This window comes from Malus sylvestris, chromosome 7 (genome assembly GCF_916048215.2).
Source record: "Malus sylvestris chromosome 7, drMalSylv7.2, whole genome shotgun sequence".
Lineage (NCBI taxonomy): Eukaryota > Viridiplantae > Streptophyta > Magnoliopsida > Rosales > Rosaceae > Malus > Malus sylvestris.
In genome coordinates this window covers 2,100,949-2,127,164 of record NC_062266.1, presented here as the reverse complement: position 1 = coordinate 2,127,164, position 26,216 = coordinate 2,100,949, and the positions used below count along the sequence as shown (strand labels likewise).

Below are 26,216 nucleotides of genomic sequence, written 5' to 3'. Positions count from 1 at the left end.
TTTGAAAATAAACAGCATATCTTCACACACCCTCTCTGCTGTCTCAAATACTAATTTTTATTTTTAGCCAACAAGTTGAATAAATTAAACGAAAATAAAGAACAAGATTAAACATGGGCTTGTAGTGGCCGTGTAAGGAGAACAAAAATGTGAGTTTATCATTTTTAGAAATGGTAATAAATTTAATTTAGGTCAATAAATAGTTTTATATTTCAGAATAAGTTAATGTTCATTTCATTTATAAGTACCAGAAGATGAGCACACACTTTGTGTAAACAATTTTTGTTTTTTTTGTTTTTTTATTAAGGAGTGTAATTAGTTTTTACATTTTTTAAAAAGAGTATGGAGTCTTTTAATAAGGGCATATTTTTCTTAATATTACATAATTACCATTTTGCTCTCTTTATGTAAATATTATGTATCTAAAGTGAGGGTAAAATAAGAAAGATAGATTATATTCACACATCCCAAATTACTTCTTCCACACCTTTTTAATTTTTTAATATTTTCTACACATCACTAACACTTGATAAAAAGTTATTAAAAAATTAAAAGGGTATGAAAGAAGTAATTTGGAGTGTGTGAATATAATCTCCCATAAGAAAAATGAGGATATGGTTGTCATTTTCTCAAAAGATACAAAATTACTATTTTGCCCTTCTTATATAAGTATTGTGTATCAAAAAATGAGGGCAAAATTGAAAAAAAAAGAGGAAAAAAAGTTGACAATGAAGGTTCTCTTAATAGAATAGATAGATATATGCAATTTGAAACAATTGTATTTGTACGGGCCAAAATTGTTTTTACAACTAAAAACGTTATAAGGTTAATGTTGCACAACATTTAATGTTACGAGTGTTTTATTATTAAATTTAATTTTTATAACTATTTTAATTTTTCATATTTTTTGTTAGAAATATTTCGTTATTAATGTTTGTAATTTCTTCCCATATCATTCATTGATTGATAAATAGTATTGAACAAATTTCCGTGTTTGTAACTATCTTCCACATAGAAGTTACCAGTGTTCCATAAGCACTTTTAAAAAAAAAAAGCACATATTGCATACTTTTTCAAAAAACACTTATAACTCGTTTGAATGTACTTTTAAAATGACTAAAAACACTTTTGTTGAAAATATTACATACCATTTATCATTCATTGATTGATAAATAGTATGGAATAAATTTCCGTGTTTGTGACTGAAAGCACATATTGCATACTATTTATCATTCATTATTTATCAATGATTGATAAATAGTATGGAACAAATTTCCGTGTTTGTGACTAAAAGAACATATTGCATACTATTTATCATTCATTGATTGATAAATAGTATTGACTGAAAGCACACATTGGATACTATTTATCATTCATTGATTGATAAATAGTATTGAACAAATTTCCGTGTTTGTAACTATCTTCCGCATAGAAGCTACCAGTGCTCCATAAGCACTTTTAAAAAAAACGCATATTGCATATTTTTTTCAAAAAATACTTAGAGCTCGTTTGGAAGTTCTTTTAAAATAACTGAAAGTCCTTTTGTTGAAAATATTTTTAGAACTAATTCTTAGTAAAAATGCAAGTATATTATATAAAAGAAAGCACTTTAAGGGATTTTGAAACCAAAAAATATTTTCTCTAAAATGCTTTCAGTCATTTTAAAAGCACATCCAAACGAATCCTTAATTTTTTTATTATATATTCAAACGTATTTTTAATGAAAACATTGGTCATTTACCAGTAGAGGCTGCTTTTTCTTGACAATTCACTCCCAGACACCAACCGCAGAAAAACTCTATTTTAAACGTGCTTCATCCTCAATCTGACATGAACCCACCAGGCCCTCTCTCATTGGTCAAAGTCACACACGCGCCACTGGAGCACGTTAGCCATACCTATGCTATGACCGGGCGGGTCCCACACAGTCAGATCCTCTGAGGTCAGTATTTACGTTTGTGAAAAATAGGAGAGAAGAGTCAGCATCCACCGGCACCAGTAACAGCACCACCACAACCATGGATAGATAGATAGACTTCGGAGAGATAATTACACAAATACGTACAAAACACGAAACATTCCAGACAACACCACCGCCGCTGACACCGGTGTCACGTCATACCGCCGGCATGGGTGCCGCAGAGCCTGTAAAGCAACCCATCTTTCTCATTTCTTTTTTGCTGTTTAAATTTTTTTTGTTTTTTATTAGCTCTGTGTACATTTCAGTTAATGCCAAAAGGTCCACTTTGCTGTGGCATGTAGGTGGAGGAGAGTGAAAGAGAGCAGCTTGAGGAGAGAGAGGACTATGGGAGGAAGGAGGAGGAGGAGGAGGAGGAGGAGGAGGATGTGAGAGATGTTGTGGAAGGGGAGGTGGGTTTTGAAGAACAGGCGGTGGCAGCTGAGAGAAACATTAATATTAATACTAATCATGGAAATAATAATATTAATCAGAATGAGAGTGAAGGAGATGTTCATATGTCAATGCTGCAGAGGCTGAATCCAACAAACCCTTTGAGAATTGTAATAAATAGCAAAACCAGAGCTGCAACTCCGCCGCCGCCGCCGGTTCGGTTCTCTAATATCAGAGGCTTTGGTGGTGGTCATGGTGGTGCTACTGCTACTCCTTCCCCTCCTCAGTTCGCCTCTCACACCAACACTCCCCAGCATTCTCAGCCTCGTTCTACACCAACCCCACAAGTAAGTTTTCTTTTTCTTCTTTTTTTTATATTTTATTTTAATCTTTCTCATCAAAACAAAATTAAAGGTTTTAAACGACTTAGGATACCAACTTTCTTCAGTTGTAATTTTAAAGCAATTTGAGTGATTTTCAAGTTAATTAAGTGATGCTTAAGAAAGATTAAACAAAGATATCTCATTTTTATTCTTGAAAATTTGAGATTTTTATGTTTGGTTCCTAAATATCCTTGATTAGTGCTGAAAGGAAATGATACAGATCATTTTTCTGGGACTTGTTTATTGAGATTGAGACTTGACGCAAAACAGAGTGCAGTGGCAATCTAGGTTCATATTGCCGATCCATTTAGTGGTATAAGGTTTTGTCAGTTAAGTGATGTTTATGAAAGATTAGACAAAGATATCTCATTTTTTTTCTTGAAAATTTGAGATATATGTTATTTTTATCCTAAATATCTTTGATGAGTGTAGAAAGGAAATGATACAAGCCATTTTTCTGGGACTTGTTTATTGAGATTGAGACTTGTGCAAAACTGAGCACAATGACGTTCTGGGTTCTTATAGCTGATCCCATTTAGTGACATAAAAAGATTAATTGCAGAACTTGTGGTCCTAAATATTTTTAATCAGTTTGGCAGCCATTTATCTGGTAGAGCATGAATTTTTTGGGGAGAATTTTGTAGTTATCAATCTGATATTTTAATGGGTTTTGTCTCAATTTTTTGACCAGCCATCTTTTACAACACTGAATTCAAGAAAATACACCAACAAGATATCTCTGTTTCTGTTTCTTCTGCACATGGTTGCAGCCATTGGGCTAGTCGGTTTCCTTCTGTTCAGGGGAGTTCAAGGGCTGATAGAAGCATCAGACAACAAGGTTAAAAGAGCCGAGAAACGAGTGTTGAAGTTTTTTCTACCACAAGTCGAAGCTGCATCTCTTTTAAGCATTGTTTTTGCATTTGCATGGCAAAAGGCAGTCAGGCTATGGCCTAAGTTTTTTATTCATTTCATACTATGGACCACTTTTGTCATGTCTCTATCTGCCGGAATTCTGCTAATTTGCTTCCAAAAGCCTCCCACCGATGGCGTTGCAGTCTGCTTTATTGCATTTGCGATAGGCAATGGCTTATACGCTTGTTGGATCACACAGCGGATAGGATTTTGTAGCAAGATATTGATCAAATCGCTGGAACCCGTATCGAAGTTCCCCGATTTGAATCAACCCACTTATTGGATGCTTGGGGTCGGATTTCTGTGGATGTCCCTGTTGATTCTAGCTGTGATAGGAGCCTTGAATTTCTACTTTCCTCCACTGATCATAATTTTATTGGTCTTGAGCTTAGCTTGGACAGCTGAAGTAATGAGGAACGTTGCAAATATGACCGTCAGTAGGGTAATTTCTCTTTATTATCTCAGAGGAATGCAATCTAATACTCAATTTTGCTTCCAGAGAGCCTTGAGTAAAAATCTTGGAAGTGCTTGTTTGGGTTCACTCTTTCTACCTTCAATTGAAGCACTGAGAATTGTTGCTCGGGCTTTAAATTTACTCAAGGGAGAAGATGAGTTCATGTTTTCTTGTGCACATTGCTGTCTCAAAGTCATGGAGTGCATCTTCAGATATGGCAACGGCTGGGCCTTCATACAGGTACGTTTGTAAGCCATTGTCAATTCACTTTGTGATTCCGTTTGCATACCAGTCAAGTGCCTCTTGCAGAAAGCACTTCAAGTGCTTTTCCAAGATTCACTTGCATCTTTGCTAATGATTGGTACCAAAAACCATTACCAAAAACGCTTTCAGCCATTTTGAAAATACTTCCAAACGAGTCCTTATTTTGCCTAGCAAAGTATACTAGTTTTGCCAGCTGATCAATATTTCAATAACACAATATGACCAATTGCTGCAGATAGCAGTGTATGGGAAAGGTTTTGTGAGGGCATCACAAGACACCTGGGAGCTCTTTGAACGGCAAGAAATGGAACCAATTGTTGATTCCGACATTACCAGCTCAATCTGCTTCCTAACCGGCGTCTGCAGTGGCTCTATCTGTGTCATAGTTGTGGCGGCTTGGACCGCTAGAGTGCACCAAAGTTTCACAGCCACCATTTCCCTCCTTACATTCTTCATTGGATACCTTATGGTTGGTCTCTTTTCATACTCTATTATTCATTTTATGCATATGAACTATGTGATCAACTTGTTAATTCTCTAATCTTTGTTGCTTATTAGTTATTTAAATACCTAATTAACACCTTAACCTAACAAATTTCTATTAATTTGATGCTTTTTCCAGACGAGGATAGCCATGGCACTACCACATGCTTGTGTAGGTAGTTACTTTGTCTGCTATGCAGAGAATCCAGACAACAGATTGTTTGACAACACAATCAAGGATCGCATCGCTTTGATGAAATCTGGTCGAGATGTAGTCGTTCCCACGCCTCGAGTCCCCCGCCGGTTTGCAAGGTAAAGCATAATCACACTGCCATTAACTCCTCGAGTCCCCTCACTCCTTGTAGAAGTGCAACTCCGGCCACCCCAAAACCATGATTGGAGCCCCGTCTTCTCCAATGGTACGATATTATAAGGGCATGGGTAATAGTTCGGACAAGGTTTTACATGTTTATAACCTTCCTCTCGAAACATGTACGCGAGGTCTATCATGTACAAATGAGGTCTCCCGTACATATGAATAGAGGAACACTGTTTAACTGGCTCATACATTTTCCGGATACTCTCCTCGGAGACTCGGACTTGAGGAATCGGCCAAATGAGCTCAAGCTAAAATTTCCTACAACTACTACAACTCTGCAAGAGTGATATGGTGGTGGTGATGATCAAGGTTGAATGAAAGAGCTGAACCATTATTGGAAGGAACATGGGGAGCCAACGCGTTGAGACTCCGTTGAACAAGGGGCTATAAAAGAAAAATGTCTCGTGGGGCTGTCCTATTTGTATAATCTGTCCTTTTGGCATATACCGTATGCTGAAAAGTCCCATTCTTTATTTTATTTTATTTTATCACTGGAATTTTTACTGAAATTCGAAACCAAACCAAAAAAAAATCCCGATCCAATAGCGAAAAATTCTCAAATCGATAGTACCTAAATTTTCGGGACTCTATACTGAATCGATCTTGAGCCTTTAGGTATTGGAATCAGAATTACATATTCAATGGTTCGGGAATTCCAAAACGAACCAACATATATATATTTATTTATTTTAGTTGCGTTGCATGCTTAAGTGTTGAACTTAAGTAGTTTGATAGTAAACTATATTAGAAATAGAAGTATGAAATTAAATAGTTTGGAACTTTGGAACCTTAAATGGCATGAATGAATTGGTATTGCAATTGGTTTGAGGTAAAAAACTTAAATTTCAATTGATATGAAATTGGGTGACAAAAAATTAGTTCAAAAGCCCAAATTTTAACCCACAACACAAAACTCTCAAATTTCAGCCCAAAATTCAGTCCCGAAATACTGTGACTCATGTGAATGAGATTATATCAGTGTTTGAATTTCATCTTTCAAGCGTTTTTTTGAATTGCTTGAGTGCTTCAAATCAAATTGTGTCACAGCCCGTCCCAAAAGTTTATTCTCGAGGATGTGAATTGACGATATTACCCTTGGTTGTTGAGTTTTAATTGAGTTATGTGGTGGTGACATATGATTTAAATTATGGATGTGGACAATTATGTTAAACCCTAATTGGTTGGACCCAATTAGAATTAAGTATTTCATTGCTTTTGGTTGGTTGGACCACTCACACACATACCACACATACACACCCACTGTCGTTGACCCTCTCTCTCTCTCTTCCCTCTCAATTTTCTGTATCCATTTCCATATACTTGTACAGACAAGCATCAGGACCTTTCAAACCTCCCAGATCGAAGGTTTTAAGACTACCTTAGTGTTTGTGAAGCTCAGACAAGTCGATTGATACAAGTTTCAGGTAAGGAAACCTTCGAAATCACGTGAAAACCTATCCTCGAACTGAGGTACTGTTCATGCACTAATTTTTGGGAAATTTTTAGGAGTTTTGAAGCTTGTAGAGAGCTTAGTGAGGTCCCTAGGAAGCTCGGAGTGCTTCGTTTGAAAGATTTGGACGTCGGGATCACGGGAACGAAGAGTTGCAAGTTTGGCCGGAGACTTCGAGGCTTTTTCCGACGAATTCCCGGCGAGTTGGAGGTCGGGGAAGGTATGGTTTTGCTTGCCTTGTCAAGATCTTCATTTTAGTATAAAATACGAATGAAATGGTGCAAAAATGAAGAAGTTACCATAGTTAGAAATTTTTCTAGAAACCGGCGAACAGTTATCGGCGACCGGCGACTCGCTGGAGAAGACAAGGAATATTTCGTCAAGTCTGACGGAATATTCCAACGCCGTTAGTTAGATTTAACGGTAATAGTTGGAAGTTGACGGAATATTCTTGACGGCGTTAACTGATGCCGTCAGTGTGCAGTGCACGTGGCCACGCGTGGGGGCTCGTCTGGCCGTGCGTGTGACGGCACGTGGGGGCGCGTGAACAATCCAAAAATTATTTTAAAAATTTGGGGATGATCCTGAGGTTGTGTAGATCACCGTGTTATATTCATATACCCAATTTGAGCAATATATGAGAAGTTATTAGCTAAAGTTGGTTATGTGCTTAAATAACGTTATTTCGGTTACTTCTTCTATAGGCGAGGCTTATACGGATGATGAGCACAGTTAAGGGAGGCTCGGGAGCTACGACCCTTCGTCATATCTGTGAGTGGGCAGTATTTTTCTGTATTTACCTATATACTATTGATTTTCCCAGAAATTGAATTTAAGTGAAGTTATGTTATAAAATGCCATGCATGCATATTATATGAAAGATATGAATTAGTATTTGATGCATATATGTGAAATGGTGTTGTGGACGCACAGGTGAGTTTTATATTGTTTATATGATTTATGGCTGAGGTGAATTGTGTTGAGAGCTCATAACCTGCACCCTTGATGTTAGTGCTTATATTATTCACCCCGCACCACACGCTCACCTTGGATCCAAGTAGGTGCTAGTCGTACAGACCACTAGAGGTGGTTCCGACATGCTAGTCGTACAGACCACTAGATGTGATTCCGACTGGTAGGTGACCTTAGATTATGTGCACAGATGATTGATGAGAGAAGCACTAGAGCGTATTATTATACTATCCTAGTCGAATAGACTACTATAGGTAGTTCCGACTTATGTGCAGTGTAGTGCCGTACAGGTCACAGTTGGTGACTCCGGCAGTGCCGTACAGGTCACAGTTGGTGACTCCGGCAGTGCCGTACAGGTCACAGTTTGTGACTTCGGCTGGATTGGATATTGAGCTTTAGAATCAGCCGTACAAGACCATTTCAGGGTCTCCGGTTGATTTATTTTCACCTGATTTATATTGATGCATAATATATTTATATTGATGCATCTATATTATGTTTTTGACATTTGGCATGACATATTTTTCTAAAAAGTGTTATAGGATTATGATTTGAGATATTTGCTTATATATATGTTTATATATATGCTATTTTCTGGGAAAGTATACAGGTTTTACAGCGAGGGGTTAGAAATGTTATTAAATGAAATGTTTTCGAAAAGCTTTGTTTTACTGACCCACTCAATTTTGTTTTGCGCCCCTCCAGGTTCTAGTTAGCAGTGTTGGTGACTCTAGAGGTTTTCCACGGCGTTCTGACAGACTACAAATGTAGGACTCACCTGCAGGTGTTGTAATTTAGTTATGGTCCTACTTGACTGCACCTTATGCTCTGAATACGTGTGTTTCACAATTAAACTCACTCTAGCATATTAGTTGAATTAGTATTGCTAGTAGTTGATTTTAATTCCTTCGCACTTCTTGTAGTATATATGCTTCCGCGTCGCACTTAAGGTTACGTCACACTCACGTGACGGCCAGCACGCCCTGATTTTAGGATCGGGGTGTGTCAAATTGTATCTGAATTGCAGTCCATTAGGGACATTTTCATTCTTCTGCTAATCTTACTCATTTGTATCTCGAAGAAAAAAATACCTTAAACACATTTGAAATTTTTTAATCTTTTACACTTCAAACATCTGCTAAGAAGATGATAAATCCTAAGTGAAATGTAATGTAATCAAATTTGAAGGTAGAAGTAAAGTCCAACTGATATGTCAATCCTATGTGGATTGACATATGAATTTTCATATGTCAAATTTGTTAATTATTTTATTGTGTGAGTCTCATTAATGTACCAATTATAGATCTTGAAAATTTATTTTAAAAAATGGGTCCTACAAATTGAAGCTTATAGCCATTTCAGCCTTACTCCCTATTCTGTCTTAAATAAAGCTATGAAATTGAAATATCATTTATAACAAAAATATATATGGGTTGGAGGAAAGAAAAAAAAATCTGACATTCTCACGTCAGCTATCAAATTAACATTTGACATCCATCTCGGAGATGCTCTTATTATGCATTTACAATGACTTCCACTATGTAAAATATGTACGTGTCTCCTAAATTACCTATGAATTATCAACTGAAAGGAAATTAATTATATGACATAAGACCATAGTCCCAATCGTGCTTAGTATTGATTTAGGGTTTAGAAGAATTGGTTACTGATTGTTAGAGTAAACTAAATGTTTTTGCTGTGAAGAATCTGATTAACATTTGTGATTCGTTTGAACAAATTTTTTATTTTTTATATTTTTTATTTACTTGCGCAGACAATTTGTTTTATGCTGAATTATAACACTTAAGTTGTGAGCAAATGTAAATAGACATTTTATGAAAATTACTAGGCACTAAATGTAATTGTATTATTTTTGTGAAGAATCTATTTATCAGTTTAATATACTTTAAAGAATTTAAGAAAATTAAACAATTGTATGCAATCCAATTCAAAATCAATGTACATTATACATCCTTATGACGCAATTTTGCCTTCATATTTTTTTTTCTTCTTTTAGTATATTTTCAGAATTTATAAGAGGGTACATTTTCTTCTTCTGTATATAAAGATATTCTTCAAAATTTACAAATTCAACCTATATTCATACATGCCTAATATGGTTATACATAATACTTTTTGCATGTTTTATACGCTTTTAAAACCTGCAGTAACGTGTGAACACCTATGTTAATGTCTTCTTAAAAGGACATTAAAAATGGAGAGCCCTTCAGAGTACTTGCTTCCATTTGGATGTTGGCCCTCAGGCTAATTTCATAACATCTCATTTGAAAAAAAAAAAAAAAACTGAAATTCTAGAAAAAATTGAACACAAATAATATCTATAAAAAATTGAACGCACAGTATACGACAAAAAAGATCCTCCTAGATTTATGGGGTGGCCACGCTGCGTGGGAATACAAAAGTAGTGAGAAAGAAATGGAAAGGGAACCAACGGCTGCAATTTGGTTTGATGAGATGAGAATTTTGACGGGTGGTTTTTTCAAATTTTAATGTCGTTGGTTGACCCACCACTATGAAATTGGCTCTTTCTCTTTCAATTTTGAATGCAGTTGCTTTCAGCTTATATATAAAATGGTATATTGTCACTTGTACTACTTCTACTTATATTTATTTTCATTTGTAAGTGAAAAGTTTTAAGTTTGATTTTCATCGTAGGGGAATGTGAATTACATTATTACTACCTTATTGTGAGGCTAAACCTACTTTTTTTCCCCTAATGTATATAATATTGTTTGTTAAAAAAAAGGTATAGTATGGCATTAGTGCATTTGCTTTATGCTTTCATATAAAAAGGATGGATGAATAAATTTGGTATTGGAGCCCGATGAAATTGCGTCAACATTATATAGTATTATGCAAAAAATATGAGATGATATAGAGTTATGAACTTATGAGTGTGCCATTTTTAAGAGAATCCTCTTAGCATGTCTCATCTAGCGATATAAAATCTATATTTACATTAGGATGGATGAATAAACTAGTATTGGTCATGTTGGAGACCGATGAAATTGCAAATGTGTTTAAAAAGTAAACTTTCAATCATACGTGTTCATTGTGTTGTTTATTGTTATTCCAGCTTCTCATCTGTATTAATATATTTATTTGATTTATGAAATGATGCATGATTTGTTGGATGAAAGTGCAATTAATTCATGATATATTGGTGGTGGTGGTGGTGTGTATTTTAATTTGATCAATTTATATGTTTCATGGACTGATAAAATTACAAATGGATTTTAAAAATACAACATAACGTTAAGTACCAAGTTGGCATTAGTGATATTGTGACAAGCCTTTGTTTTTATTTTATGTATGGAGTGGTGTATGGGTACTTGGATGAAAGTGCAATTAATTCAATGTATATTGGAGGTGGCGTGTATTTGGTTTTGGTCCATTTATAATAGTGTTTCACGAACTGATAAAATTGCAGATGGGTTTAAAAAATACAACTAAACGTTAAGGACCAGGCCGGCATTAGTGAATTGGTGACAAGTCTTTGTTTTAATTTATTCATGGAATGACGTATGGGTGGATGGATGAATGGGGCATATAAAGACGAGCAGGGACGAGCCATCTTGTACTACGCAAAACCATATTCTCAGTTATAAGTTTCTACTTTAATTTGCTTCATTGTGTTTTTGCTTATTCTAAATCCAAGAAATGGCGGAAGGAGTTCTCTTCAACGTTGCAGGAGGGATCATTGAGAGGCTAGGCTCCCTAGCTTTCCAAGAGATCGGATTGATTTGGGGTGTCCAAGATGAGTTCCAGAAGCTCAAGGAGACAGTTGCTGGATTCCAAGCTATTCTTCTTGACGCTGAGCAAAAGCAAGCCAACAATGAAGTCAAACTGTGGCTCCAAAGCGTAGAAGACGCAGTTTATGAAGCCGATGACGTGTTGGATGAGTTTAATACTAAAAATCAACGGAGAAAAATGGTGCCTGAAAATACAAAGCTGTTAAAAAAGGTACGCCTCTTCTTTCTCTAGCTCAAATCAACTTGCTTTTTGGGCTAAAAGATGGGTCGTAAGATGATATTAACAAGAGGATTGGTGAGGTTGCATCTCATAGAACCTTTTCATAGTCACATTAGCCTATAGATATCCACCTATTAGGAATACAATAGGTCTCTCAATTAACTGCAATAAGTTCTCTATGTTATTATTTTGAATGTTTCATATAACTTAACGTTACAAAACTCTATTAACTTAATTAATACAGTTCTTTCGCAATAATGATTATGTCTATTCAAATTCTTACAGGTGTGCCTTTTCTTTTCTAGCTCAAATCAACTTGTTTTTGGGCTAAAGATGGGTCATAAGATAAAAGATATTAACAAGAGGCTTAGTGAGGTTGCATCTCGTAGAACCTTTCACTTAGAAGTAAATCGTGAAGATACACGATTTGTAAAGAGAGAGAGGGTCACTCACTCATTTGTCTGTAAGGAAAATATTATAGGGAGGGATAAAGATAAAATGGCAATTATCCAACTTTTGTTGGATTCTATCTCAACTGAGAATGTGTCAACCATTTCCATAGTTGGAATTGGAGGATTGGGAAAAACTGCACTTGCCCAACTCATATTCAACGAGGAGGTGATTCAAAAGCATTTTGAATTGAAAATATGGACTTGTGTCTCTAATGTATTTGAGTTGGATATAGTTGTTAAGAAAATCCTTCAATCCAAAAATCATGACAAGATTGAGCAGTTGCAAAATGATCTTAGAAATAAAATAGATGGGAAGAAGTACCTACTTGTGTTGGATGACGTGTGGAATGAGGGTCGAGAGAAGTGGCTTAGCTTGAAGAACTTGTTAATGGATGGTGGAGAAGGTAGTAGAAAACTAATAACCACTCGTAGTAAAACCGTTGCGACGATATCAGACACAGCTAAACCATACACCTTAAAGGGTTTGAATGAAGAGCAAAGTTGGTCTTTATTTAAGAAAATGGCTTATAAAGATGGAAAGGAGCCAAAGAATCCAACAATTAAGGCAGTTGGGGAGGAGGTTGCAAGAAAATGTCAAGGAGTTCCACTCGCTATAAGGACGATAGGTGGGATGTTGTTTGCCAAAAATGACGAAACTGATTGGTTGAATTTCAAAGAAAAGGAGCTTTCAAAAATAAGTCAAGAAGAAAATGATATTTTTCCAACACTTAAATTGAGTTATGATGTGCTCCCATCACATTTGAAGCATTGTTTTGCTTATTGTAGCTTGTTCCCACCTGATTATAAGATCTCTGTACCAAGATTGATTAGACTTTGGGTGGCGCAAGGGTTCATTAAGTCATCCGATGAAAACAAGGGTTTGGAGGATGTTGCGTATGAATATTACAAGGAGTTGTTGCGGAGATCGTTTTTTCAAGAAGAAAAAAGGGATGAGTTTGGTATAATAAGAAGTTGTAAAATGCACGATCTCATGAATGAACTTGCAATCTTAGTGTCAGGGGTTGGAAGCGTCGTAGTTGAACCAAACCAAAAGAATTTTCATGAAAAGCTTCGTCATGCATCCTTCAATTTTCAAATTGATCCATCGGAATGGGAAGTGTCAACTTCATTGCCAAAAGCAAAAAAGATCCGAACTTTTCTTTTTCTTTGCCAAAATGAGTTGAGTGATAGTGATGGGTCATTATGTGATTCATTTTGTGCTACAATTGTTTTAAATTTTAAGTCATTACGTATGTTGAGTCTCAATGCATTAGAAATTAAAAGATTGCCTAATTGTCTTAGAAAATTGAAACATTTGAGATATCTTGATCTTAGTGAAAATCCCATCGAGAGACTTCCAGATTGGATAGTTGGACTTTCGAATTTGGAAACACTAGATCTCACAGGGTGTGGTAGTCTTGTGGAATTGCCTAGATACATTAAAAAAATGATCAACTTAAGGCATCTCATCTTGGAAAACTGTTGGGGATTGAGTGGAATGCCACGGGGAATTGGTAAATTGAATGGTGTTCGTACATTGAATAGATTTGTTTTGAGCGAAAGCAATTGTTTGGGGAGGGGCGGTAGTGCTGGTCTTGCTGAGCTGGGGACCCAAGGAATTAAGGGGAGAATTATTTATTGACATTTTGAGGCACGAGAAAGATGTGGTGTCAGAATCAAATATTGGTACACCTCTCAAGGACAAACAACATCTCCATTCGTTGGTATTATTCTGGAAACCTAGAGAAGAAGATGTAAAGGCAGTTGATGAGGAGGATATTTTAAAGTCAATGGAAGCATTGCAACCCCATTCTGATCTAAAGGAGTTGAACGTGTGGAGTTATGGTGGTGTGAGGTTTGCGAGTTGGTTTTCTTCTCTCATAAATATTGTTCATCTTGTATTGTTTGGATGTGAGAGATGCCAACATCTTCCACCCTTGGATCATTTGCCTTCCCTTAAGTCTCTTGATCTTTGGCAATTGGAGAAGTTGGAGTACATATCAGAGAAAGAGAGCAGTAATAGTATGAGTGATGAGATGATGAGGATCTCATTCTTTCCCTCCCTGGAGTACCTCCGCATAAACAGTTGCCCTGTTCTGAAAGGATGGTGGAGGGCCCATACTCATAACAGTGCTTCTTCTTCTTCATCAACGGAAAATCCGTTGTTACCTTCTTTTACCCGTCTTTCTACATTGGATATCTATAATTGTCCTAATCTAACTTCCATCCCTCTTTGTCCAAATGTGGAGAAAAATTATCTCGATGCGAGCATCTGGAATGTTGTTGATTCCTTGTTTGTTAGAGGAGCATCTGATATTACACATGATGTTGGTGTTGATGTTGATGTTTCTGCCTCTTCTTCTTCTTCCCCTCATCTCTCCAAATTAACACCTGTTACTCAACGGAATTGAGGATTTGGCATCCTTGCCAGAAGGGACATGTGAGAACTGGCCTAAGATTGCTCACATCTTACACATTGCCATTGATTAAGGTGCGTTTTCTAATTTGTTTCAATTCACACTAGCCTAATTCAATATTAACTATGAAATATTAAAATGCCAATCTCACTTCTTAATTTTATTCTTCTTTCATCATCACTAGCATTTTATTTTTTCTTTTCAGATGACATATCATGTGAATCAAAGATTTCGTTGTTCACACTTTCAACTTCAATTATTATTATTAATCTCTCTCTAATTTCCTTCTTTCAATTATAGTCTTATATGCAGCGAACGAGGGATCAACTTTTTGCATTCAATATGTGATGGTCATGTTGACTGCTTGGAGTGGTTGTATATGATTTTTTTTAGGTACTATGTCCCCCATGTTGTAATGTTTTTTCTTTAGTAATATAATATGGGAGTGAGGGCCTAGCCCCCCAGCTTTGACTGGGTTCCAGCCCTTTTTAAATATTTCTTTTTAATATTTGTTGACACTTGATGCATTGGAAGCGAAACAATCCGTCACGTTATAACATATAAGTTGCATAATTATACACAAATAATGGTAAAAGAAATATATCCATTAATTGTCAACGCATTGGAGTAACCAAATATTCTAAGATCGAAGGAACTCCAAAATCTACTCTAGATACAGCTCCGGACACAAATATTTGCTCCAAAACCCGAAATTAATCACAATAAACGCTACATTCTCAGTGAAGCACATAAACTGATTATGTTTTGTTTAGTCAAAAGGAAATTCATGAAAACCATTACATAAACAAAAATATTAGTTGTTTTTTCTAAGTCCCCTCTCTATAAACAACTCAAACAACTCTTAATTAGTTTCTTTGTTTTCTTCTCCTCGATTTCCTTGGCAATCAAATGGTCTCTATAAGTAATAACAAATTCTTCAAACGAACCGTATGTTTACAAATAATTTTCTTTTCTTTCCTTTTTTCATCTACCCAATTGAACCGGTCTCTTAAGTTTTCTTAATCTGCAATCAAAATCTATTGATTTCTCAAGTTTTCTTAAAAAATTTGAAGATGTTTGTATTGCCAAGAACTAAAAAGGGAAAAGTACGAACCTTGATATTCACACAGAGATCTTCTCTGCTATCTACAAAAACAAACTTATCAACATACCAGTCAAAGGAAAATTATTCCAACCTCTGCAAACAGTAAACGATACGGTTGTCAAGCGGGCGCTTAAGTTAAAAGGCCCTAGTGTTAAAGAAAACTTTTAACATCTATTGTTGAAAATACCTGCCAGGAAAAGATGAAAATAAAATATTAGGCATATGAGTGTAAGCTTACAGAAACGTAGTTTTTGTACACTTTCTTCTCCCTTCAGAGCAACTCCACCCCCCAGGCAATCCACTATTTAATCCACTCTGTGAACAGTAACTGTCATTTGCATCTCCACCATTGCACTTGAATAGCCCTGGCAATATGCAATAAAATATTATTAAATTTTTTTCTTTCAGATAAGATAATTTGTTGAAAAAAATTGGATTGAAACTTTGAGCGAAAGATAGGAATGTGATTGCAAGTAGTTAAGAAAATATGAAATTGTGGTGTAAAGTAGATGATAATGAGAAGGTATTTATAGAAAAGTAGAAACATTTTTTTTTAAATTTTCAGATATTTTTTTTCGGATTTTTTACAATTTTTAAATTTTTTTATTCAAATAATTAATCTCTGCCGTTGGATTTAAAAAAAAATTGAATTCCAACACTCCAGATTGTGCCACGTGTCACAACGGTAACTTTTCTTAATTTTAAAACTATTTTTTTATTTATAAAACATATTAATATCGACTGTTGATCTCAGATCGAACGGTTGATATTAAATAAGATTTTTTTTACCGTTGAGATCCAACGGTCCAAGTTAAAGAGCCGTTGAGATCGAACAGACCTTGGAAGCCACGTGGCTTCCCAACGGTAACTTTTATTTCTGAAAAGTTTGCTGACTTTTCTGAAAAATGGTCGGGCGACGCGCCCCCACCCGTGAGTGGGGTGCACGCGCCTGACAGAAAAAAATAAAAAAAGGTCAGACGCCAGCGCTGGCGTCACACCCACTCGGGCTCTCGGGCTGTCAACTCTTCACAGGCCCGAAGCTCGGGCCTCCACCTCCGCTCGGGCCTCCTTCAACGCTGGAGCAAGTTCACAGGGCCTCGGGCCCTTTCCTCTCCCCTATCCCTCGAGCAAGGTCCATGGGTGGACTTGCTCTCAATGACAGTTTGTTTCTTATCCAGATGAGCAAATTACAGCAACCCAATGTCTACTAAAAACTTGGAGAAGGGACTCAATTAGTCAACGAATAGGTGCCTCACACTTTTATATTAAAGATCAAAGAGAGAAAACCAAGCCGAAATCTTCGAAATTCGTTGGCACACATGCGTCATTAGCTCAATTGAATGTATAATGCATACTTGGATACAACGATTTGAACAATTGTCATAGATTGACATAAGCCTCCAAACTTCAAAAATATTGATACCTTAAGAAATCAGAAACTGTTTTCCTTCATATTTGTGCTGTTTCGATTAGCTTCTCTCGCTATCACTGGATTCAATTGTTCTAAAGGAAGTTCTAATCACTATGAGAACAGCTTAAGAACAGTTGATTATCTCTAAAACAAAGAGGGCAAGCATAGAAATACTATCTGTACTCAAATGAATTCATTTTGTGTGCAAATTCTAAGTAATTAATAATAAGAAGGATACCATGAATATTATTTACCAAATCTTGTAATTTGTTGATGCACAAAACTGGATGTCTTGGAACAACGTAAATCCGACCGTGAATCTGCAAGTAATGTAAATAACACAAGATGTATCGTGGTTCACCCCAAGGTTTGGGCTACGTCCACACTGATTGTATTGTATTTCTCTGTTGAAGAGGGAGAGAGAGAGCTTAGAGCTTAGGGGCTGTGAGGAAGCTTAGGGTTTGTGAGGGTGAGGATGCCCTTTTATAGAATAAGAGCTCATCCCCTAATTACATATTTGTCTCTTCCTTTATTACATAATTACATTTAAGTCCCTCGAGTATTTATACGAGGTCTAAATACGAGGCCCTAAATATGGTATAAACAGTAGTCCCCCAAGTCTTCAGTCAAGAGAGTCTTTTGGCTGGAGACTTGAAATTCAGTCCATGTGTGGGCCGAAGTAACTAGATGTTGTCTTGAACTGATGCTCGATATGAGGCAGTGCTCAATCTGAAATGATGCTCAATTAGAAGTAGCACACGCTGTGAGGCTGCTCGGCTCGTGGCTTATGTTGCCTTGGTTGGCTCGGCTTGCGGCGTTTGAAGGTGAGGGAATCCATTTTATAGAATAAGGGCTCGCTCCTTAATACATAAATGATGGGTTATGAGTGATGCTCGTGGCGAGGCGGTTGCTCAGCTGGTGGCGTTGCTCTCTAATGAAGGTGAGGGAATCCCTTTTATAGAAGAAGGGTTCTCTCCTCAATACATGAATAATGGGCTAAGTCCCCCCAAATGCTTTCATGAGGCCCAAATGTAGAGGCCCAATGTGTGGTACTAAAGGTGATGCTTGTGGCGAGGCGGTTGCTCGGCTGGCGACGGTGAAGGTGAGGGAGTCCCTTTTATAAAACAAGGGTTCGCTCCTCAATACATAAGTAATGGGTGGTGCTCTCTCTAATGAAAGTGAGGGAGTCCCTTTTATAGAATAAGGGCTCGCTCCTCAATACATAAGTAATGGGTTAAGTCTCCCAAGTATTTTTTATGAGGCCTAATATATGGTACATAATGTAGTCCCCCAAGTCTTCGGTCAATAGAGTCTGTTGGCTGGAGACTTCAAATTGAATCCATGTATGGACCGAAGTGGCGGTTGTTCGGATGTGGTATGTGTATACCCTACACTGAAGCTTTGTAAGTGAAGCTTTGCAAGTGAAGCTTTGAAGCTAGAGCTCTGTAAATGAAGCTTTTGAAGCTGATTGACATGAGTGATGCTCATGAATGTTTATGTTGATTGACATGAGTGATGCTCATGGATGTTGTCATGAGTGATGCTCATGAATGTTAACATGAGTGATGCTCATGAATGTTGACATGAATGATGGTCATGAATGTTTATGTATGATTATCATGAGTGATGCTCATGAATGTTTATGTATGAATGACATGAGTAATGCTCATGTATAATTTGGAGTACTTGGCGTACTTTTGATCACCTGGTTGGTGGTATGAAGGAGAGTACGGGTTGTACATTTCATCACCTGGTTGGTGGCATGAATGGCGAGTTGCCAAATGATATTAGAGTACGGGTTGTACATGTCATCACCTAGTTGGTGGCATGAATGGCGAGTTGCCAAATGATATTAGAGTACGGGTTGTACATGTCATCACCTAGTTGGTGGCATGAATGACTAGTTTCCAAATGATATTAGAGTACGAGTTGTACATTTCATCATCTAGTTGGTGGTAATAGCGGTAGGTTGCCGAATAATTGTGGAGTACTGGGCGTACTTTTGATCACCTGGTTGGTGGTAATAGCGGTGGGTTGCCGAATAATTATGGAGTACTGGACGTACTTTTGATCACCTGGTTGGTGCTATTTCGGGCTTATGGACCTTCACCCTCCACAACATGCCAGCCCATTTGTTTTGGGCCTTGCTTTTTTTTTTTTTTAGTTACCCTCTGATGGAGTTTATACAGATGTCTCCGAAAGATAGGAAAAATGAATTACATCATACAAAAATAAATGTTTCGACAGTTGCCATCCTCATCATGGTTGTGGACTACACCACCCCACCATGCATCCCATTAATATTATCTGCTGCAGCACCATGACCATGCATATGCAACTGCTGTCAGATCTGAATTCGAATGAGCTGGCTTGTTGGCCCATCATCATCATAGTTGTGAACCGCACCACCCCACTATGCATCCCATTAATATTATTTGCCTTTGCTTTTGTTTTTGTTTAACACTGCACATCTCTAAAACCGAACCCAGGATGCTTTGCGAGCCTTATAGCTCGGACAGATAAAATGTCTTATCCTGAGACCGACGTAGCCTTTCAGAATCCTCGAAACGGGTCTCTTTTTTACAAAGGTAGCCCCTACTTTCTGCTTTTTCGAAATCTGAGCACATGACTGCCCATCATTATGTTCCCCATTCAAATCGCTTTGCTGCTGAAGCTTCAAAAATTCATACACCTTCTCTTCTTTGGCATCTGCACATTTAGGGAGAAGGTTACCATCTTCCTGAACTTTCTTCTGTTTAAGTAGCACAGATCCAGGGAAAGGCCCAGCGGAACAGTGGTTCTCGTATGAGGCCCAGAAACTCGTTTAAGGCCAGGGAAAGGCCTAGTGACTTGTGTTGTAGATGAGGAACTCGCAACTTGGTCATCCAACGACAGGGTTGGGGTTGGCATTGAATCATGCCCCGTCTCTTGGCCTAGATCCCTTGAAACATCTTTCACAGGCACCTCGTCGGTTATGTCAAGATCCTTATCAGTCTCTGCTCCGTCAGAGACCACCACTTCATCATTGAGATGTGGGGCTTGCGCGGCAGCAAGAAGTAGATAGATGAACTCACAGTACACCCGTGCCTACCCGAAAACTCATGAGCTCCAGGTCACCCACCGTCTCCTGCATCAGCTCGCCTGGACTGTCGGAACGCCATAAATGAAGCCTCTAGGATCTGGATGCCTAGCCGTTAGCAGCATCACTGGCGTTGAGCTTGGTGCAGCAGCCGATGAGGTTGAGGTTGGGCTCGGCGATCAGGTGGTCGAGAAACGTTAAGTTGAAGTCGCTAGGAGCGAAAAATACATCATGGGCTCCGATTTTGACGAGTTGCCAAGTCAGGTGGTGGCCCAGCGTTCCGCTGGAGGTGGCGGGTAGGATTGGCAGCGGAGCTCCGCTGTTTGTTGAGCTGATATGAGTAGCAGCTCAAAGCTTTCGAGATCTGGGTTAAGTAAATGAAGCCCAGTCAATGGCACACGTCTCAGGATGCAATTGGAAAAGTCTTAAGCATGACCTGACCATCTTCGAGATATGGGTTTCTTGGCGGTCGTCTCAAGCACGGCCTCTCTCTTTGTTCTGTTCTTCTCGAAGCTCTCCATCTTCAATTGCATAAACCCCTACCGATGGTTGCTTTCCCCTTCTGATGGAAGATCCAAAATCTTCTCGAACCTATCACCCCTGCTCCATTTCCTAATCCCAGCTCAGTGGATCAGTGGATCTTGGCGTCAAAATCAACGAAACCGAGGTCGGAGGCCAGTTCTGGCTGCTGTCAGAGATAACGGGGGTCTGCCAGCGACGCTCGTCGTAAGCATCGACAAAAGGAACCCATCGTACCACTTGAAATTGACGCCTCGGATGGCCACGGCGGACAGCGAGCTGTGCAGAAGAACCTTATGCATAAGACAACAACGAATTCCAAGACCCGACGATGCTCATTTGAAGCGATAAAATCTTGCAATCCTTCGTACGCAGAGATTGGGATGAGGGAGATTCCGGAGAGAACAAAGCTTCCATGGCCAGATGCACCAAAGGTTGAAAAGGGCATAGCTCGCTTACAGAGAAAATCATTGCAGTTGATCAGCTTAAACTCTTTGGTTAGTGATCTGAGCATATCTGCAGTAAAGATCTGATGAAATTCTGAGGATGCAAGAGAGAGAGAGATGTGAGAGAGATGATGATACAATGGGGTGATTTGGGGGTTTAGAGTTTGCAAGTCTGAAGATTCGAGTGAGGAGAGGTTATTGGGTTTCTGAGTTTTTGTGTTCTTGTAGATTTACGGTGGAGGTGAAAAATTGAGAGATAACCGACATAGTTTTTTTGTGTCGATTCCCACAAACGGCGCCAAATGTTGATGCACAAAACTGGATGTCTTGGAACAACGTAAATCCGACCGTGAATCTGCAAGTAATGTAAATAACACAAGATGTATCGTGGTTCACCCCAAGGTTTGGGCTACGTCCACACTGATTGTATTGTATTTCTCTGTTGAAGAGGGAGAGAGAGAGCTTAGAGCTTAGGGGCTGTGAGGAAGCTTAGGGTTTGTGAGGGTGATGATGCCCTTTTATAGAATAAGGGCGCCTCCCCTAATTACATATTTGTCCCTTCCTTTATTACATAATTACATTTAAGTCCCTCGAGTATTTATACGAGGTCTAAATACGAGGCCCTAAATATGGTATAAACATAATTAATAATAAGAAAAATACCATGAATTCCATTTTGGGAAGCTGCTTTTAGCTTAGTAGCTCCATTTGAGAATGCAAATATGGCATACCGGTCGACAGTCCAACTCAAAGGAAGTGAAAGCTTTTTTGACAGTTCAACGTACGCTCCTCTGGTGAAAACATATCCTACAATGCAGCAAGAAATACAGGAAAAGGAATAATAGTTGGTTTCCATTTAGAACCTCAAAACCCCACTTTAGTCATTCTCTTACCGGATAAAACAGCATCTCCGGTGAAAGTGAATTCGAACTTGGCAGCCATTCCTCCATCATACTTAGAAGCAACCACATCCTGAAAGTAAGTCCCCTGACGAACTTTCCATCCATCCACTGACTCCGGAGTCTTGAACTTTACAATTGTAAGTTTGCTCTTGCTACTCTTTCCTGCTCGTAATTGCACCATTTTGTAGTTATAGTCCTGCAATGCGAACAGTCAAAAGCTTCTCAGAAGCAACTCTCGAAGGGTAAAATTCAAATCCAACATTGAACCAACTCATGAACTTAGAAGACATCAAAACTGAACTAAATGTCAAAAAGGAGTATTTCAAGGATATGACAATAAGGATCACACCTGAAATGCTTAAGTAAGATTGTAGACCCATCTTTGATCAACCCTGTAGAGTTCTCCGCTGATATTAGAGTGTGCAGTAGCACAATAGAAAATCTTGTTACAGTCATGTACTGCGGCGTACAGGGTAGCAGGACCATCCACATCCTCAGTCAATGGCAAGACAGATGTGAGAAAAGAGAGAAAATGATAACACCCACCATTTAACGAAGTAAAAGCAGAGTTAACACAGAGAAAACAACAAAAAATATCTTGCAAACCCTTGATAATCTTGTTGATTCCTTGTTTGTTAGAGGAGCATTTGATAATACACATGATGTTGGTGTTGATGTTTCTGCCTCTTCTTCTTCCCCTCCTCTCTCCAAATTAACACATCTGTCGTTCCGTGGAATTGAGGATTTGGCATCACTGCCAGAAGAAATAAGCAATCTCACATCACTTCAGAAGCTTACAATTAGAGTTTGCCCTAATTTGGCATCAATACCAGAAAGGATTCGTCAATTCCCCTGTTTTAATACATTGGAAATTTGGGATTGCAGCAAGTTACCGCAAAAAATGTAAGAAAGAAACAGGTGAAGGACTAGCCTAAGATTGCTCACATCCCACACATTGCGTTTTCTAACTTGTTTCAATTTACACTAGCGTAATTCAATATAAACTCTGAAATATATGCCAATCTCGTTTCTTGATTTCAATTCTTCATTCATCATCACCAGCATTTTATTTTTCTTTTCATATGACATCCCATGTGGATCAAAGATTTCGTTAGGGGAAATGTGGTGCAATACAAATTGTCGTTGGTTTTTTGTAAAGGCCATAGTTAAGCGTTGGAAATCCCACAAAACTAGGCTAACTGTGGACAACCAGTGAATCCCCAATACTACATCACAGCCGCCTGACACGCCCCGACCCTGATATTCCCCGAATACCAGGATAGACACATGTTGTTCGACACCCGAGGGTGACTAAAGCCATTAATTGATACAAAAGCTAAGAATAAGAAATAAATACGGGTTATGAATTTAAATACAATGAATTAACAATTTAGGAACGTGTTCAGAGCATACAACTAAATCTAGTCACTAAAAAGAATTAAGATAAAATTAAATGAATAAAGGAGTGAGTCCTACATCGAGAGGATCCGAAGATGCTGCTACGAAAATGTCTTGACGCCGGGATTATGTGCCTTGATTTTAAGTCCTGAATGAGGGTGCAAAACAAAGGTGAGTGGACCAAGTTCATATATATATATAATAACAATAAAACAGTTATCAATGTACTAACCCCCACAGTTTATATATAATGAAAACTACTAGCATAAAAAGTGATGGATTTAATAAAAAATCCTAGCATGCCAAAAATATATCAAAAGTCATATCGCGGAATATCATCGCAGAACTCAAAACAGTAAATGTCTCATAGATCGTCTCGTAAGCACGGTGTGATGCTAGAAAGATCACTGAATAAATATAACTCTCGGCCCAATGCCTGCTCCGTGGTCTCTGTGCCCGTAGCCAGAGATTACCAACTCCCAGCCCAATGCCTGCTCCGTGTCCCTCAGCCCGTAGCTAGGGATTATTTCTCCCAGCCTAAATGCCAACACCAGATCCTCGCCCCAGACGACATAGTATCTACTAGGTACGCACAAATAGTTACGCCTCTAAAAAATGACCACTTCATAGTACAAAGTCATCCATCGTCTATACTATAAAGAGGGGTTTCAAAAACATGTTCTAGCATCCTATCGTCATCCACAGATAGTCTACCAGTTCATGGTTTTTATAGAAAATACAATATATCAAAATATAGTTCAATATAGGCCAACAATTAATTCCTCACCAAAAACACGAGATGAAAATCAACTTATTTAATAAACAGGCTTCACATAAATCAAATCATAAACTTGTAGGCATGATAATCATTTATGCAATTAAACTATAAAATCATGTAATTTTAGAAGGGGTCCACTCACAGTACTTAGTTGCCAAAAGTTGTGCCACTAGCGAAGACGGAAACGTCACAATAATTGCCCATAAGCACATAAATAGTCCAATAAATAAAACTATATAATAGCAATTGAATTTGGGAAAATGGACATTGGAAACGGATTCAGAACGTCGAATTACCCTAAGAAGGGTCCTGGACGAAAACCTGAAAAGTCAACCCTAAAGTCAACGTTGACCTGGGGTCAATGGTCAAATTAGGTCTAACGGGTTTTAGGTTTGAAATTCGGATTAGGGTTTAGGTTTAGGTTGAAACAAGGTTAGGATCTATTGGGTTTTGGTTTTGGATAGGTTAGGTACAAAAGGGGTGGTTTGGGCTTAAGCTCAAATCCACACACAACACACACACACACACTCACACACACACACATACTACACAAACACACACACACACACACACACACACACACACTCACGGCCCAAAGGCCTCACAACCAAAAGGGTTAGGCTCGGCAGGGAAGGCCCAAAAGGCTTGGGTTTGGTGGGTCGCCGGACCCAAGGATGAAGAAGGCCGAAATTCGGCCAGAAAGTGCACAACCTTTAAACGGCCATAACTTTGTCAAAACTCAACGAAATCAAGTGATTCAAAAACGAAAGTTGTAGCCCTCGAAGAGATGAAGAGAAGGTAACACGATGTTTAAATCGCCGTGGTTTGGCCGGAAAATTCCTTACAAGCCTCGGAGGTCGCTGGAAACTGGGTAAGATTCAAATGAGTATAACTTCTTCAATACTCAATGAAATTGAGTGAAACAAAAAGGAAAGTTGTAGTTCTCAACGATATGAAGAGATTGATACCTTGAACGCCGTCCAAATAGAGGTGGTTTGGCAGGAAATTGCCTCGAAAGTGGCGGTCTGCGTCAGAGCTCGTGTACGGGGCTTCATGTTTCGACTTCCAAAACGCCATGACTGTGGTTGAGTTCGTAGCGACGAGATAAAGACGATGGTGATGTTTGTTGGTAAGAAAAACTCTCGGAGGGGTTGAGATAGAGAGGGCCGAGAGAGTGTGAGGGAGAGAGAGTTGCGGGAAAGGTGAGGGAGAAGAGAGAACTGAGAGAGGAGAGAAGGAGACCGGAAAACACACAAAAAAAAAGTGGGCCCCACGGGCTCACCAATTAAGGCTTTAAAACAAATTTTAAATAAAAAAATGGGGTTGGGGTGTTTCACCGTCTAAGGGGTAAGGAATATAAATCCACTGTGCAATTGTAGCCTCCCAATGAAAGAGCTATAGACTTAGAACACCTTGAGCTTTTGACTCGTCCCTCATCCGCAATCATAACCTCAAAAGAAGTTGTGGCCGTGATTTGGAGGCCCCAACGTTTCAGCAACTTTGAATCAATGAAGTTGTGAGTGTTGCCCAAATCTAAGAGGATAGTGACAGTGTGACCCCCAATGGTTCCCTTAACCTTCATGGTTTGAAGGTTTGGTGCCGTGGCAGTGCCATAAAAGGCACAAGAACTGAGTTTCATAACCTGCAATTCATGATTAACAACCTCCACAACACAATCTTCTGGAAGGGTGTCATCAATGAAATCCATCATAAGCAACTGTTTGAGACCGCATTTATGCCCCTTAACCCATATATCCGTGCAAAACCAATACTCTCCCCGGTCACGTTTCTGTTGGATTTCAGTATGAGTCAACTTCTTGATGGGTAAGTTAACCGGCCGCGGTACAGTGGGAGGAGCATGGGTTGTGATGCAGATTTAACAGCAACAAGGACTCGAGAGGAAGGAAGTTTTAATTCATCAAGTTTGGTGTCCAATTGCGTAGCAATAACAATGGCTTCATGCATATTGGCAGGTTTTAACAATTTAACATCGTATTTCAATTCACGTTTAACGCCACCCAAGAAACAACTCTTAAGAAACATTGGAGCCAGATCAAAGGTACAATTAG

The 26,216-nt window shown here is 38.4% G+C and overlaps 3 protein-coding genes across 14 annotated transcripts in view; 2 read left to right on the top strand and 1 right to left on the bottom strand.

Moving 5' to 3' along the window:
* The first annotated feature begins 1,975 nt into the window (after positions 1 to 1,975).
* The window catches only part of LOC126628416 (protein PNS1-like), a 35,580-nt gene continuing 11,339 nt past the window's right edge, over positions 1,976 to 26,216 (top strand). The window contains exons 1-5 of one of the 3 annotated variants that reach the window (XR_007625417.1): positions 1,976 to 2,147; positions 2,263 to 2,697; positions 3,425 to 4,339; positions 4,599 to 4,832; positions 4,986 to 5,367. Coding sequence is in view for 2 of the 3 variants with exons in the window: in XM_050298091.1 (XP_050154048.1) it covers positions 2,130 to 2,147; positions 2,263 to 2,697; positions 3,425 to 4,339; positions 4,599 to 4,832; positions 4,986 to 5,162 (1,779 nt within the window). In the remaining variant the exon portion in view is untranslated. Of the gene's footprint in view, positions 2,148 to 2,226; positions 2,698 to 3,424; positions 4,340 to 4,598; positions 4,833 to 4,985; positions 5,918 to 26,216 lie in introns of those variants that run through there. The other 2 variants (XM_050298091.1, XM_050298092.1) reach the window with 2 other exon arrangements.
* The window catches only part of LOC126628415 (disease resistance protein RGA2-like), an 87,297-nt gene continuing 72,347 nt past the window's right edge, over positions 11,267 to 26,216 (top strand). The window contains exons 1-2 of one of the 5 annotated variants that reach the window (XM_050298088.1): positions 11,267 to 11,631; positions 11,926 to 12,015. In XM_050298088.1, coding sequence (XP_050154045.1) covers positions 11,329 to 11,631; positions 11,926 to 12,015 — 393 coding nt within the window. In that variant the 5' untranslated portion in view covers positions 11,267 to 11,328. Of the gene's footprint in view, positions 11,638 to 11,925; positions 12,719 to 26,216 lie in introns of all 5 variants that reach the window. The other 4 variants (XM_050298089.1, XM_050298090.1, XM_050298087.1 and 1 more) reach the window with 4 other exon arrangements.
* The window catches only part of LOC126628420 (N-terminal acetyltransferase A complex catalytic subunit NAA10-like), an 85,374-nt gene continuing 74,361 nt past the window's right edge, over positions 15,204 to 26,216 (bottom strand). For 2 of the 6 annotated variants that reach the window (XR_007625419.1, XR_007625420.1), the window contains one exon: positions 16,847 to 17,102. The gene's annotated coding sequence lies outside the window, so the exon portion shown is untranslated. Of the gene's footprint in view, positions 15,708 to 15,784; positions 15,802 to 15,852; positions 15,880 to 16,760; positions 17,103 to 26,216 lie in introns of those variants that run through there. The other 4 variants (XR_007625421.1, XR_007625422.1, XM_050298098.1 and 1 more) reach the window with 4 other exon arrangements.